The sequence below is a fragment of the Sceloporus undulatus genome, chromosome 4 (assembly GCF_019175285.1).
Source record: "Sceloporus undulatus isolate JIND9_A2432 ecotype Alabama chromosome 4, SceUnd_v1.1, whole genome shotgun sequence".
Lineage (NCBI taxonomy): Eukaryota > Metazoa > Chordata > Lepidosauria > Squamata > Phrynosomatidae > Sceloporus > Sceloporus undulatus.
The window spans coordinates 123,690,162-123,703,673 of record NC_056525.1 but is presented as its reverse complement, the minus strand read 5'-3'; the positions used below and the strand labels follow the sequence as shown (position 1 = coordinate 123,703,673).

Below are 13,512 nucleotides of genomic sequence, written 5' to 3'. Positions count from 1 at the left end.
CCAGTAACAGTATGTATTTTGAATGATTGTTTCTACAACTCAAGTCCCAGGGGCAGTGGAGTTGGTGACTCCTAGGATTCTTCTCCTTTAGCTACTTTCTGCTTCTGAGGAGGTAGGCTTTGGGTGGGCTTCTAGATGAAGCCGCTTTGGGGTCTGATTTTGGGAGAAAAGCGGGATACAAATTAATCTCACATGCTCTCAGCCTTAGGGAAAGGCAAACCCTTTTGAACAGATCTTGTAAAAAAAACTCCATGATAGATTTGCCTTAGGGTCACCATAAGTCAGAAATGACTTGAAGGCACAACACAACAGCAATACAGGCAACCTGAAGGCAGATACATACATATACACACATACATACATACATATATACACACACAGAGTGGGGATCATGAACTATACGGTAAGTCACAGGGTCAAAGGAGGCAAGCATCTTAATCAGACATGAAGAACATGCAGGCCTCATGACTACAATTCTCATCATCTCCATCATTAGCTATATTCTTACTAGTGCCAGGGATGTAGCTAGGATTTTAGGAAGGGGGGGGGTCCAGACTAAGTGCCACCATTATAATGGGGCTTGGGCGCGGCGGCACAGCAACACACACCATTCATTTTTCTAATGGAAGGGGGGGGTCCGGACCCCAAGAACCCCCCCTTGGCTACGTCCCTGCTAGGGCTGATGGGAGGTGCAATCCAACAACATCTCTGGACCACATTAATGAGCTACATGTTTATTGGAGGCACCCTCAGTCTTTGCCTCATGTTTAATTTAATAGGATTTCTTGTGTGTGATTTAAAACTAAAACCATTTTTGTGATTTGAAAACAACACACTACTTTGTTTTAAAATAACCTTGTTTAAATACAATTTGAATTTAAGCAAAATGTAATTGAAGCTTATTCTGGTAGTTTAGAAAATGCCTGAACTAAAAATAATAAGTGTTTCTGTATGTAGTATCAACACTAGCTTTTAAACAGGCCCAACTGGTTCTGCACTTACTTAATTTTGTTCTTACATGTGTTTGATGTTGTATGCCTTCAAGCCATTTCCAGCTTGTGGCAACCCTAAGGCAACCCTATCACAGGGTTTACTATGCAGGATTTGTTGTGTGTGTGAGATCTTTTTGTTTTCCCCTGAGGCTGAGAAGAATGTGACTTGCCTAAGGTCATCCAGTGGGTATCCATGGCTGAGCGGGGGGGATTTGAAGCATGGTCTTTTGAGTTGTAGTCCAACATTCAAACCACTACGCCACACTTTATACATGTATACCCTGCTTTTTTGTCCAGTGAGCTGAAGGTGACACAGATTGCATTTCCCCTCCCATGTATCATCTCAACAGTCTTGGAAGGTGGTTTAGGGTGAGTGAGAGAATTACTAGCCCAAGGATACCAAGTGAGTTTCATGACTCAATGAGGGCAAGAAACGTGGTTTACCAAGTCATTAGAACCAAGCTATATGTAGCACAAGAAATCCAAAGGTGTTATTAGCCATCCATACCCGAAACACACATGTACACTAGGCTAACAGCAATTTTGTTTTCTGAGCCAATAGCGGTGGAGGATGATTTAGATTTCAAAAACGGCATGTGGGAAAAGATTGAACATCTCTGATCATGAGTGGCTAGCATGGTTAGGCAATTCCCAGGATTTCCTAGTACAGTATTGAGTAATAGCGGTAAAACTTGTGTCAAACTGGATTATTTCTGCACTAAGGATGTAGCCTTAGTATAAAAGTAGCCAGTTCAACTGCTTGATTACATCAGCAGGGCAGGCAAGGAAGATGGCCTTGATGAAACTAGAGGCAGGCAACATAGACTTACTATAGGATACAGTATTTATATTCATGTAAAGACCAAAAATAATAGGAGTAAATATTTTCTGTGATTTTTGCCCAGTGTTAGTAATCACACCAGCCTGGGCAAGTCTTTTGAAAGAGAGGAGATTTAGAGTATGACTAGAATGATTTGTGGTTTCAACAAATGCTATGATTTAAGACTTTTTCTGGTTTCACAGGTTACATTGGACTGAAGCTGTATCTTTAAAAAAATGTTGGCTGAAACTATGAGGACTAGATACTTGCTCTTTTCAAAAAAGCAGAGAGTGTTCATAGACTGTTCCTAGCTATTCCGAATGAAAGTATAATACAGGTTGGTTATTGCTTGGTTACCAAAAAGGTGAGGTGCTTTATACTAATCAGATTCTTTTCTCGTTCCCTTTTCAGTGTGTTAACCAGTTACAATGGTGGGTGAAGACAATATATCTGTAAGGAATCGACGTTCAGCATATGGCACCCCTGAAGAGAAAAATGACTTGCCAAGGAGGCTTGAAGGAGACTGGACATGCTCTAGCTCAAGCAATGGTGAGATCTCCTAACTAATAATTGCAATTAAAAAAAAAACTATCAGCAAAGGAGATTAAAAAACTAAACCTCTGGGTTTAAAACTACTATTGAGATCTGGCAAAAATGGAAAGCTATTCTCTCTCCAGATTTGTCACCTAACTGTCCGTTTTTATATCACCCAAATTTATTTCATGTAGATAAATTCTGGCAATACAAAGGTTGGGAAGAAAAATGAATTTATCAAATTAAAGATCTCTTTAAGAATAATAAACTCAAATCAATTGAACACTTAGCATCATCTCTAGATCCAGTATTGATTTCGTGGTTTCAGTTTATGCAAATAAAAACTTTCTCCTGTAGCTTGCTCAAGAAAGGGGAAAGTTTGAGATCTATGATTCCCTTTGAAAATTTGTGCAATGACCCTAGTGGAAATAGTAAAGGCTCAGTCTCCCACATATATCATCTTATCATGACAAACTTCTATCAAGATACCATATAAAACATTGTGGGAAAGTGAACTGAATATATCAATTTTGGACTCAGATTGGTATGCTATTTGGTTATCTACTGTATTGAAATCAAGATCAGCTTTAACCAGAGAGAACTTTCTAAAGCTAGTACATAAATGGTAAATTTACAGCGCTTCATAAATAAAGGTTAATAATAATAATAATTAGAAAATCACAGGTGATAAATTCTATATCACCCTTATGTTGGAGAGGTTGCATCCACACTGCAGATATAAGTATTAGGGACTTATATCCATATGTGGTTAGACTGTTTTAAAATTATCCACTTCTGGCATGATGTGATCAACCAAATTGCTTCACTTACAGAACAAAAAATAATATTTTGCCCAGCCCTTTTGTTATTTTCCGTATACACAAGAAGTAATAAATCCTTAAAAATAGAAAGTTGATCTCTTTTTTGTTGACAGCTGCTCAATTAGAAGTGGCTAATAATTAGAAAACAGGTTTTGTATCTCTGAATAGCTGGTGGAAAAGAGTTTGGGATCAATGGCTTATGGAGAAATTATCAGAAAATATGAAATATAACTCAAACCAACAAACTCTAAAGACCCTTTCAGGAAAAATGGTCTCTCCTTATAGATTATATTAATAAAAAATTTATATCCATTTCTTCTCCATCTAGCCACTGTTCTCTATGATCAGATTTATTTTAAATAATTTGAATTGTGTAAAACCTTAATAAGGAATGCCTTATTAATTTTAATAAGGAAGGGTTTTCAATTATTTGAAATTCTTTATACCATTGTCTTATGATTGTAAGATTTTGTATGATATATTTTTTAATAAAATTTATATATTAGAAAAGAAAAGAAAAGAATGGTACTGCATGAGTTTCCTCCTGTATTTAGGAGGCAACAACTTCTGGAGATAGAAAGGCAGCAGTAATCATTGGGTATCTACGCATGGTACATGCGTGGCAGACCATTCTTCCTTATCCAGAACTTGCAGTGAGATGTCTGAAAGGTGTCAGAAATCTTAGAAAGGTAATTTCCTCTTATGTTTAGTAGAAAAGCCTGAATCCACATTGCAGAAATAATCCAGTTTGACACTACTTTAATTGCCATGGCTCAGTGCTATGGATTTCTGGGAGCTGTAGTTTTGTGAGCCTTCTCTATTAGAGAGCACTGGTGCCGCAACAAACTACAATTCCGCAAATTCTATAGCATTGAAACATGGCAGTTAAAGCGGTTGTCAAACTCTATTATTTCTGCAGTGTGGATGCAGCCTAAGATAGTACATGTCACTTGCTCCCCCCTCCCCTCCATTTTGGATAACTGTTTGTAGTAAGAAAATATTTTAAAATGCTCCCCAGTTAATTGAATACTGTTTTAATTTATCTTGAATAAAATATTATTGGAGTAATTGGCTGAAAAAGGCTTCTGCAATCTAGTGGTTTCTATAGGCACATTGGGCTACAACTCCCATCATCTGCAGTTAATGTGTGTAGACTATGGCCATGCTGTGGGGGGGGATGGCCCAGTTTGATGGGAGTTGGGCTCTAACGCACTGGGGAAATCTGAATTAAAGTACTGCACTTTGATTCAGAGCGTCTGCCTTGCTCTGGCATTTGCCTGCGTTTGTAAATGCATTACCAGAGGGTGGCATATAGTATCACTGGAGCTGGGTTAGGGCTTGAGCTAGTGCACAGTTAAGAGCACTGTGCTGGTGGTATGTTTTACTGTACTGTTCTCTTGAAGGGCCTTGAAAATGCCTTTGTCATTAACTCAGATGGTCTTGGGTTTCAACCAAGTGACTAATCTATCTGGAAGAGGAGAGCATGTGGGTTCTTTGTCTGGTAGTCTTAGAGTTGCAAGATACAGTAGTTGCAATTCTCTGAGGTGGAGGTTACTCTTGGTCATTCTTTAGTGTTGTAATTGCCAGTGCAATCTTGATGAATGATTGATTATTTCTTAGTGTTGAATGAAAACGGGGCTTTGAAAGGCTGTTAGTCACTCTTGGTAACCTCTGGTTACTTTGGGCTTTTCTCTCCTTTTGAATTATTTCTACTTCCACACCATCTTTCCCCTCCATTCAGCGGCAATGCATACTCTTGCTATTTCTATGCCTTTTTTTTTTTCAGGTAGAAGGCCTCCAAAGCAGCTTTCATAAACAATCTGATTAAAAATAAATGTTAATTAAAATACCACTACAATAATTGGGACCAGTAAATAAAAAAAATAATAATAGAAAAGTACATGTAAACCTATCTGGATAAATCCACTGAAACTAAAGAGCTTAGTCTAGATTACAGAAGCTCTCGTGAAATGAAAAAATATAAACTTAATTTCTAACTAGGTTGTGACAACGTCTGGATGGCGCCTCAAAGAAAAGGTACTGATAAACCCTGGGATTAGTAGCCATCATTTCTTGTACTCCTGCTGTTGGGAAGCAGGATGTCTGCTGATGACCTGGAGGCTTAGCACATTGTGTGCACAGGAGGAGGCATCCTTTCATTGTATGTTGGAAGTAGCTTTTCAACTTAGTACTGAATGTCTTTAGAGTAGTAAACACTCCTGTTTGGTTCCAAAAGAGAGCTAAAGATGTGCTAACCAATTTTAACTTTTCTGGTGCTTCAGTCATACAAAGACAGTGTACTGTAGATGATTCTGCTGTAACCTAGTCTTGCTTGCCTAAAATATCCATACACAGCCCAGCTCTCCCTTTTTGTGGGCTATTTCTACTGTGGACTGGTGCTTTGGTCATTGTCACCAAAGTGGAGCTTCAGCATAAAAGATAGTGTTGTGCTGCTGAGCTAGTTTATATACAAATCTCTCAAGTGGTTGGTAAAGTTACTTTTTTGAACCACTGGACCTAGAGTCCCATAGCCAGACTAGGCAGGCTGGGCAGGAGATGGTTCTGGGTTATAGTTTGAACTATAGTTCAGAAAGGTAACTTTTCCAGTTCTGACATTGCCTTATAGTGAACCAGAGTATCTAGTCCAGTGCAGTTCACTGTGAGAGCTTTAGACGAGGGCTTTCTCAGATGACCAATCCAGATTCTTTGAATGGGGGTGCTCTACAACTGAGTTCTGCCCCTCCCCAAATCTCTCTGTTCAAATGTGCTTAGGTTTAAAATCATTGGATGGAACTATAAACTACAGGGTAAATAGAAGACTGATAGTTCTACACTCGTCCCCCGGGTTACGAAATTAATTCGTTCCGCCGCCATTTTCGTAACCCGGAAGTCTTTCGTTAGCCGAATCCCCATAGGCGCTAATGGGGAAAAGCCGCGGCTCCGCCGCGGCTCCATTTTAAAAAGCGCCAGCGTTTTTTCGCAACCCGGGTAAACCTTCGTAACCCGGAAATAATTAATTATTTTTTTTTTTTCGTAACCCGGAAATTTCGTATCGCGGCGCGTTCGTATCCCGGGGTACCAGTGTACTTGCCATTGCTCTGTTTCTGGGTGCATGCACATGCCTACATCTCACCTGTTAACTCGTGAATTTCATAGGATTTTCTTAGTCAAGGAATACTAAGATAAGATAAGGGTATTTAGGCTCTTAGATTGAGAAGGCTGATGTTTTAGACAGAGAAGGAAGCATTTTCCTCTTGTAAATCTTCCCATTCGTTCCTCTTTCCCATTTGATGCTGCACTTACATGTCTGGGATTCCTGGGAGGAGAGGTGGGGAGGGCAGGCAGTAGGAATAGCAAGGTGCAGCAATTTTCCCCAATTGCCACTCATTTGCTTCTTTGTAATGGGAAAGCAGTAATGGGCTTTCAGCTTACATACTCATGTTGGGAGGGAAGGGGATGGTTGCTATGGTGAGCAAGGTTGTGGACCCCTTTGTTTGCATCGTGGTTGCTGATGGTGTACAGTTTCTCCAGTTCTGCTGATTTGGGAACCACTCACATCTGCTTAGAGATTTACAGATCAAATCTGGAGCTTGGAAAAGTTACTCTCATGAGCGGTGGAGATTACCGCACTACACACCTATAGTGCTGCTGTTCCACTTTAACTGTTCTGGTTGCTTTCTGTTGCATTCTGGGATGTGCACTTTAGAGAAAGGCCTTTAGAATTCTCAGCCAGAAGGCTCTTAGGCCTCACTGAACTACAAACCCCAGAATGCAACAGGAGACGGCCAGAGCAGTAAAAATGGAATAGCATTACTATAAGAGCGTACTGCAGCAATCTCCTATGATTCCAAGGTTTTGTAGTCCAAAAAGTGTAAGTGTAAAGATATAAATCTGAACATTAACGTGAGGACTATCCAAGACATCATATTCCCCATCACCTTGTATAAATGCGGGAGCTGGACAGTGAAGAAAGCTGAGAGAAGGAAAATAAGTTCATTTGAAAATGGTGCTGGAGAGGAGTGTTCATGATTAGCAAAATTGATTCTGTCCTGTGGATAAACATCTTCACTTATTGGTTAAAGCTAAATAATAATCCTGGTGGACTGTGCCAGCTAATTTTAGCAGATAACTACAAATCCTCTTGGGAAACAGCTATTCATAAGAAATTGAACTTTCTTGGACTCTCTAGGGATACCATCCTAAAGTTAGGATTAGATCAAGCCAAACTGGTCATAAGGCAAAGGATTCTGGATATCGAAGGTCAGACTGAAATTGCTGCCTTTTCTAATTATATATTGGTAAATAATCATATGGCGGTATCACATCCAGTTTTTTATTTATATTATGTTACAGTACCCAAATTTAGGAGAGCTTTGTCATTAGCTCGGCTTAATGTCCTTCCAACAGCTGTATTAGAAGGGAAATATAGAAAAATACGGTATGAATCTCGACTTTGTTCTTGCTATACTGGAGCTACAGAAACCACTGCTCATGTTCTTCTGTACTGTCAATTCTATGAGGACAATTGTCATCAACTGATTACTCCTCTTATAACTAGATACCCTGGACATTCTGATACTTTTTATTTATGCTATTTGCTGGATAATCAGAACCCAAGTGATCTACTTAAGGTAGCAAAATTTTATTATACCATGTGTAAAATACGTTCCCAACTGGCTGATAGCAATTGATGATAGTCAGTGAAGTTTGATCTGATTTTGCCCTTTTGCCTTTCTCACTTTTGTTCCAATAATTGTACTGTTTTGATCATATTATTATCTCAATATTTATATTTTTTATTATATTTTATACTGGTCAATGACCAAATAAACTATTGATTGAAGGGTTTTGAGGATACTTTGGACAGCCAAGGAGACAGACAGATGGGTTCTAGAACAGATCAAGGTGAAAATACCCCTTGAAGCCAGGATGACCAAATTGAGACTTTTGTGCTTTGACCACATCTTGAAAAAGCATGAATTATAGAAAATACAACAAGGCTAGGAAAGGTAGAGGGCAATAGAAAAAGACCACATGCCAGATGGATAGACTCAATCAGAGAGGCCACAAACCTGAGCCTTCAGGAACTGAGCAGAGCAGTGGAGAAGAGAGGGTCTTGGAAATGTCTCATCCATGGGGTTGTTATGGGTCAAGGTCTACTCGAGGGCAGTACCATCCACCACCATTCCCTGGCCAGCTATTTCTTTTGCCACTCAGAACTTTTAAACGTTTTGACTATTTTGTTCTTATCAATGGTGTGCTCTCATATCACAATCTGCATTTGAAGTGACTTTCCACTCCTCTTTACATCTGTCCCTAGAATAATATTTTTTTCTAAAGTTCCTTCCATATCTTGCTTAGTGTTGCTCCATCACACTACCCTACCAGAAGCCATAATTGCTCATTCAATTTCATTTTGCTGGGGCAATACCACTGATTTTAACAGAGAACTGAACTTATGGAGCTATATCAGAACCAAGAGAACAATTGTGAGCATGTAAGGATCTATTTGGAAAAAGCTTCTAAATCAGAACTCATTGTTTTAGACGTGCCTGAGCCCTAGAGTACCTCCCATAAAGCACTTCAAGGAGGGAAAGCAGCATAGCAGGGGCAGAAGGAGAAGCAGGGCCATGTCACCAGCCTTGTTGAAGGATGCCCTCCCTGCAGTCAGACCTAAAAGGACTAAACTGAAGCTATTGTACTTTGGGCACATCGCTGAGACAACATGACTCCTCTACCTGAAGGAACTGTTTCCCTCTCTCCACAGGTTTCCTTTGGATAGATTTCTACTAACTAACTACCTAGGTCTACATTAAAAACAGAGATAACAAATGTGGCTAGTGTCAATTGTAAGGCAAAGGTGGAGAACCTATAGCAGCTTGTACTAAACCACAATTTACATGTCCAGTTCAAAACTGTCTTCTGTTAGCAACTTTTCTCCACTGATTCCCAAGGATGCAGAGTGGATAACTAGCCTATTCTCTTCACCCTGATGAGCAATATTTAATGAAACCTGGTGATGAACTCTGATTATGCAAAGCAATGATGACATCTCTGCTGTAGGTGTAAAACATGAATGTAACTATGATTTAGTCACCTCCTTTTGAGAAACGCCCAGAGATAACATTCCCTCTAGCTCCTTTTGTTCCCCTTAATCAGTGGTTCCCAACCTTCCTAATGCTGCGACCCTTTAATACAGTTCCTCATGTTGTGGTGACCCAAACCCATGAAATTATTTTCGTTGCTACTTCATAACTGTAATTAAATAGGTGTTTTCCAATGGCCTTAAGTGACCCCCATGAAAGGGTCAATCAACCCCCAAAGGGGTCCCGACCCACAGGTTGGGAACCACTGCCCTTAATCTTTCTACCTACTCCTTCTTTTCTCCACAAATGGGGCCATTGTCACTGCCAAGGATTCATGGCAAAACTAGTTAAGGTTTGCTCCTTCTGGTATGTATGACTTGCAGACATACAATCTTTTGGAAGAATTTGGTTTTGTTTTACAGGTATTACTTTTCTATTCTGCCTTGGGTGATGATCTCCATAGTGCAAAGAGAAATTAACATATCATTACTCTAAAACAAATTTCTGCTTCCTGCTTCTAGAGGTAACCACAGTCTTTTTAAATGCCAGCCTTGCCAATAATAAATCTGGTTTCCAGTGACGTAGAAGAGATATCTCTAAATGTACGAACCTTTGTTGTTGTTGTTATTATTATTATTATTCATCTATGTGTACTGCTATAATACGCAGGGTGTGGGTCACATCATCCACCACTAGATATCTCTGCCCAGTGTTTCAGGGAGAAAGGAGGCTCCCCCTCTCATAGTCTCATGTCTCCAGTTTTTAGCAATAGGACTGTACTCCTTAATTTCTGCCGCTCTAGACCTTGGCTGTGGAAAGCCTTGTCTTTATCCCAGATCCTCTTTGTTAGCCACTGGATGGGACCTAGGTATCTGTTAGCCACTGGATGGGACCTAGATATCTGAAGACCTAGGTATCTGAAGAGGGAAAAGAAACTGGCAGTGATGATAGCGATACCTTTGTTAATAGCCCAACTCCCTTCCCTCAGCTTGAACATCTAGTAAACTGTGCAAGTTCAGTCTAGCCTTGAGGCTGGAGTTGGGCAAGAAACAAAGGAACAAGAAACAAAGGAAGGAGCAAGGAAGGAGTAAGATGAGGCAGTGCTTCCATTATAGGAAAAAAGCAGCACGCAAGAAACAATGAAGAGGAACTAATCCATGCCGTCCCATGTGGCCATGTGACATTGAGTCACCAAGCCCAGGGTTATAGCAGACTTCCACTTTACTGCATTTTTCAATTGTGGTGGGCTCTGCTCTTGTGAGGAAACTGTTTCTTCCCATTTTAGAGGTGCAGAACTTCAGCAAAGACAAATAAGCAGTTCTATGGATGGGGTTTAATTTGAACCCCTCCATATCCTGTTTGGTCTGTACACCAGCACAGAGGATTATCACTATAATAAACTGTCTGGATTTTCTCTGTGCTGAGACTTGTGGCACCATAAACTTTGTCTCAAAGATATTGCAGCTTATAAGCATGATTCATTTTTTTTAAAATAAAGGTTATAAAGGTTCATCTCTCCAATTCCAGCAGATTGTTCATCATATGATGAAGTCACATATATCTTGCGTAATAAAATCGGTTGTGTGTGCTAAAATCCCTCCTCCTGGTTTAATGATTCATATCTAATGAACCTTGATCAATATTAGTCAGTCCAAGTGTTTCTGAATCTTGAAGCTTGCTCTTTTCCTTTTTCTCCGAGTTGGGTAATATGTTAGCTGCACCTGCTTTTTCCATTTCTAATACATATTCTGTACTGCTGGTGAAGATACAATGCAGAACTTCATGGTGCATGGAGTAATTTCCTTCTGTATGAAATCCAACTGGAAATCCTTTCTAAAAATGACAACCATATTATTTTTCTGAATATGATATGGCTAAATAACGTTTATACCCAGTCTGATGAGTGTTCCTGAGCATCTCTTTAGGCAATTTCAGTTACGTATATCCATTGTGTGGTAAGGAATATACCCACTGGATCTCTTTATGCCCTTAATAATCTTATAGTGTTGGTGTGGGTTTTTTTCTTGCATTTTAAAATCTTATTTCAAAATAAAATCATGGATTGGATCCAAAAGTGTTGTTCTACTCATGGAAGTGCTTCTAGTTACAGGAGGGAGGCTTTCTTTCTTCCTACAGTTCATCAGATCATGCAAAATCTATTTTAGAGGACTGAGGCAAGAGATACTCAAGCAGTTTTTGGTTCATGCAGAGGTATAGGGTACGCCTATTAGCAAATATTGGCTGTAAATATGCCAAAACATACAATTAAATGAATGGCTAACATTCTCCATTCAGAGAGATAGCTACATCTCCTAAAAACTACCTTTTCAGAAGCACAGCCTTCCCCAACACATTCATTTCTTTGGTGTTGGAGAGTGTGAAGTGACAAGTGGAAATGTGTCCGGCTTCCTTCCTGCCTTTTGCAGCATGTCTAGCTATAGGAAGAGAGCTGGAAGCATTTTGGTTGTTCTCTGGCAACACACAAATGGCTTTGCTGTGCTGCCAAAAAGGAGGTTGGTGGAGACAAATTGGTCATTGCATGTGCATTGACCATAAAAGTGAATTTCAGTGGCACAATACTACCCTAAGGGCACCAGATCCTGTCTGATCATGCAAGCTGTTATTTTTTGGATGGGAAACCTTCAATGAATACCAGGTGCTGTAAACTATATTTAGGAGGAGGGAACTGGGAAAACTGTGACATTAATGGTTTCCATAAGTCGACAGGCAACTTGAAGGCATGTACACACAGAAGGGAGATTTATAACACCATAATTACTGAAAAGGATGTTTGCTGTATGTTTAGCATCTGTTTAACCAGAATTAAAAAACAAACATGATTTTAAATGGGAAAGTTATGTAGTCTTAACTCTGGTAAATGTCACTGTCATATGGACTCTCAACACATATCCAGAGATGTATATGTGCTACATAAAATACAGTGCGCCCTTTGTTTACGTGGGGGATCTGTTCCGGACTCCCCCTCGTAAAACAAATAACGGGTATGCTCAAGCCCCATTCCTCCCCATTCCTCCACCGTCCCTTCCTCCCTGCGTGGCTTTCAGGACTGGCCAAACATCGAGACCTTGAATAGGCTGAAGAAGTTGCAGATGAAGCAAATATTTTCAAGAATTGATATGTTATCACTTGTTCCTGTCATGACTCTCAAGGTTCTGTGAATGAATAAATCCCAAGAGCAGTAAGAAGCTGGTCTAACAGACTGATAAATGGACCTTGATCTCTTTCAGAGCAGGGAATCCCTGGAGTAAATGGCTGGAACTTGTTCTTACATTAGCTAAGTGCTGTGACAACTGAATTTTTATGCTTGAAAGGATTGAAGCAAATAGCATGACAGCAGGTTGACTTTTTTTGTACACAAAAAAGTATAAAATTTAATTCTACAGTTAGAACAAATGTCTCAAAAGTCAGCATAGTTATATACATTTCTATAATCTCTCACAGCTTTGATTGCAGCTTAGTTCACTTGATGAGATATGAACTATTTTCCTCTCCTGTGGTGAGTGACGAGGAACTTTATAAGAGAGATGTATGGGGCTGTCTTGTTAGATGTCTAGGATTGCTAAAGCATACCCTGGAGAGGGCTCCTGTACCTTTAATGATTGTATAGAAGAGGGATTTTCAGTAGGTATTGATTGTTACCTTGTTGTGTAAGACACAACACCTGCTGAAATTCCTTCTTCTATACCATTAAGGATATAGGAATTCTCTCAGTTTTCAATCTGGGAACCCTAAAGATGCCTACTAGTGAGGAAATTTAGCAAGATTTATTCACTTTGACTTATAGGGACATATAGATATACATAGACTTAATGATACTGCAATATACACTCCATATGTAGTGATTTGAACATTGAAACTGGACACTGGAGATCAAGGTTCTATCCCTATCTCAGCCCTGAAAACCTATTGCGTTACCTTGGACAAGTCACACAACCTTATCCCCAGAAAACCCTGTGATTGGTTCACCTTAGGGTCATCATAAGGATTTCTTTATCTCTAGATAGAGGATTATTTCTTCAGGGAACATTAGACCTATACAGTTATGTATACATTTACAGCTTGCTTGGAAAGAATAGTTTTTCTGTGGTTAATGAGAATGCACTGTAAGCACAGAAGGCTTTTAAATTGGAAGAAAGTTTATTTTTATTTTAGGTTGTTGATGGCCTCAAGTATGACTGAGAAGATGGGTGACTAAACATTTCTGGGGCTAGTAACTTTTGTAGACTTCCTTTCAATAC

The 13,512-nt window shown here is 39.5% G+C and overlaps 1 protein-coding gene across 1 annotated transcript in view; it reads left to right on the top strand.

Annotated features, from left to right (window-relative positions):
• SOAT1 (sterol O-acyltransferase 1) overlaps window positions 1–13,512 on the top strand; it is a 48,577-nt gene that overhangs the window by 3,548 nt on the left and 31,517 nt on the right. Inside the window, exon 2 of the mRNA XM_042463929.1 lies at window positions 2,224–2,361. Coding sequence (XP_042319863.1) covers window positions 2,241–2,361 — 121 coding nt within the window. The 5' untranslated portion in view covers window positions 2,224–2,240. The remainder of the gene's footprint in view (window positions 1–2,223; window positions 2,362–13,512) is intronic.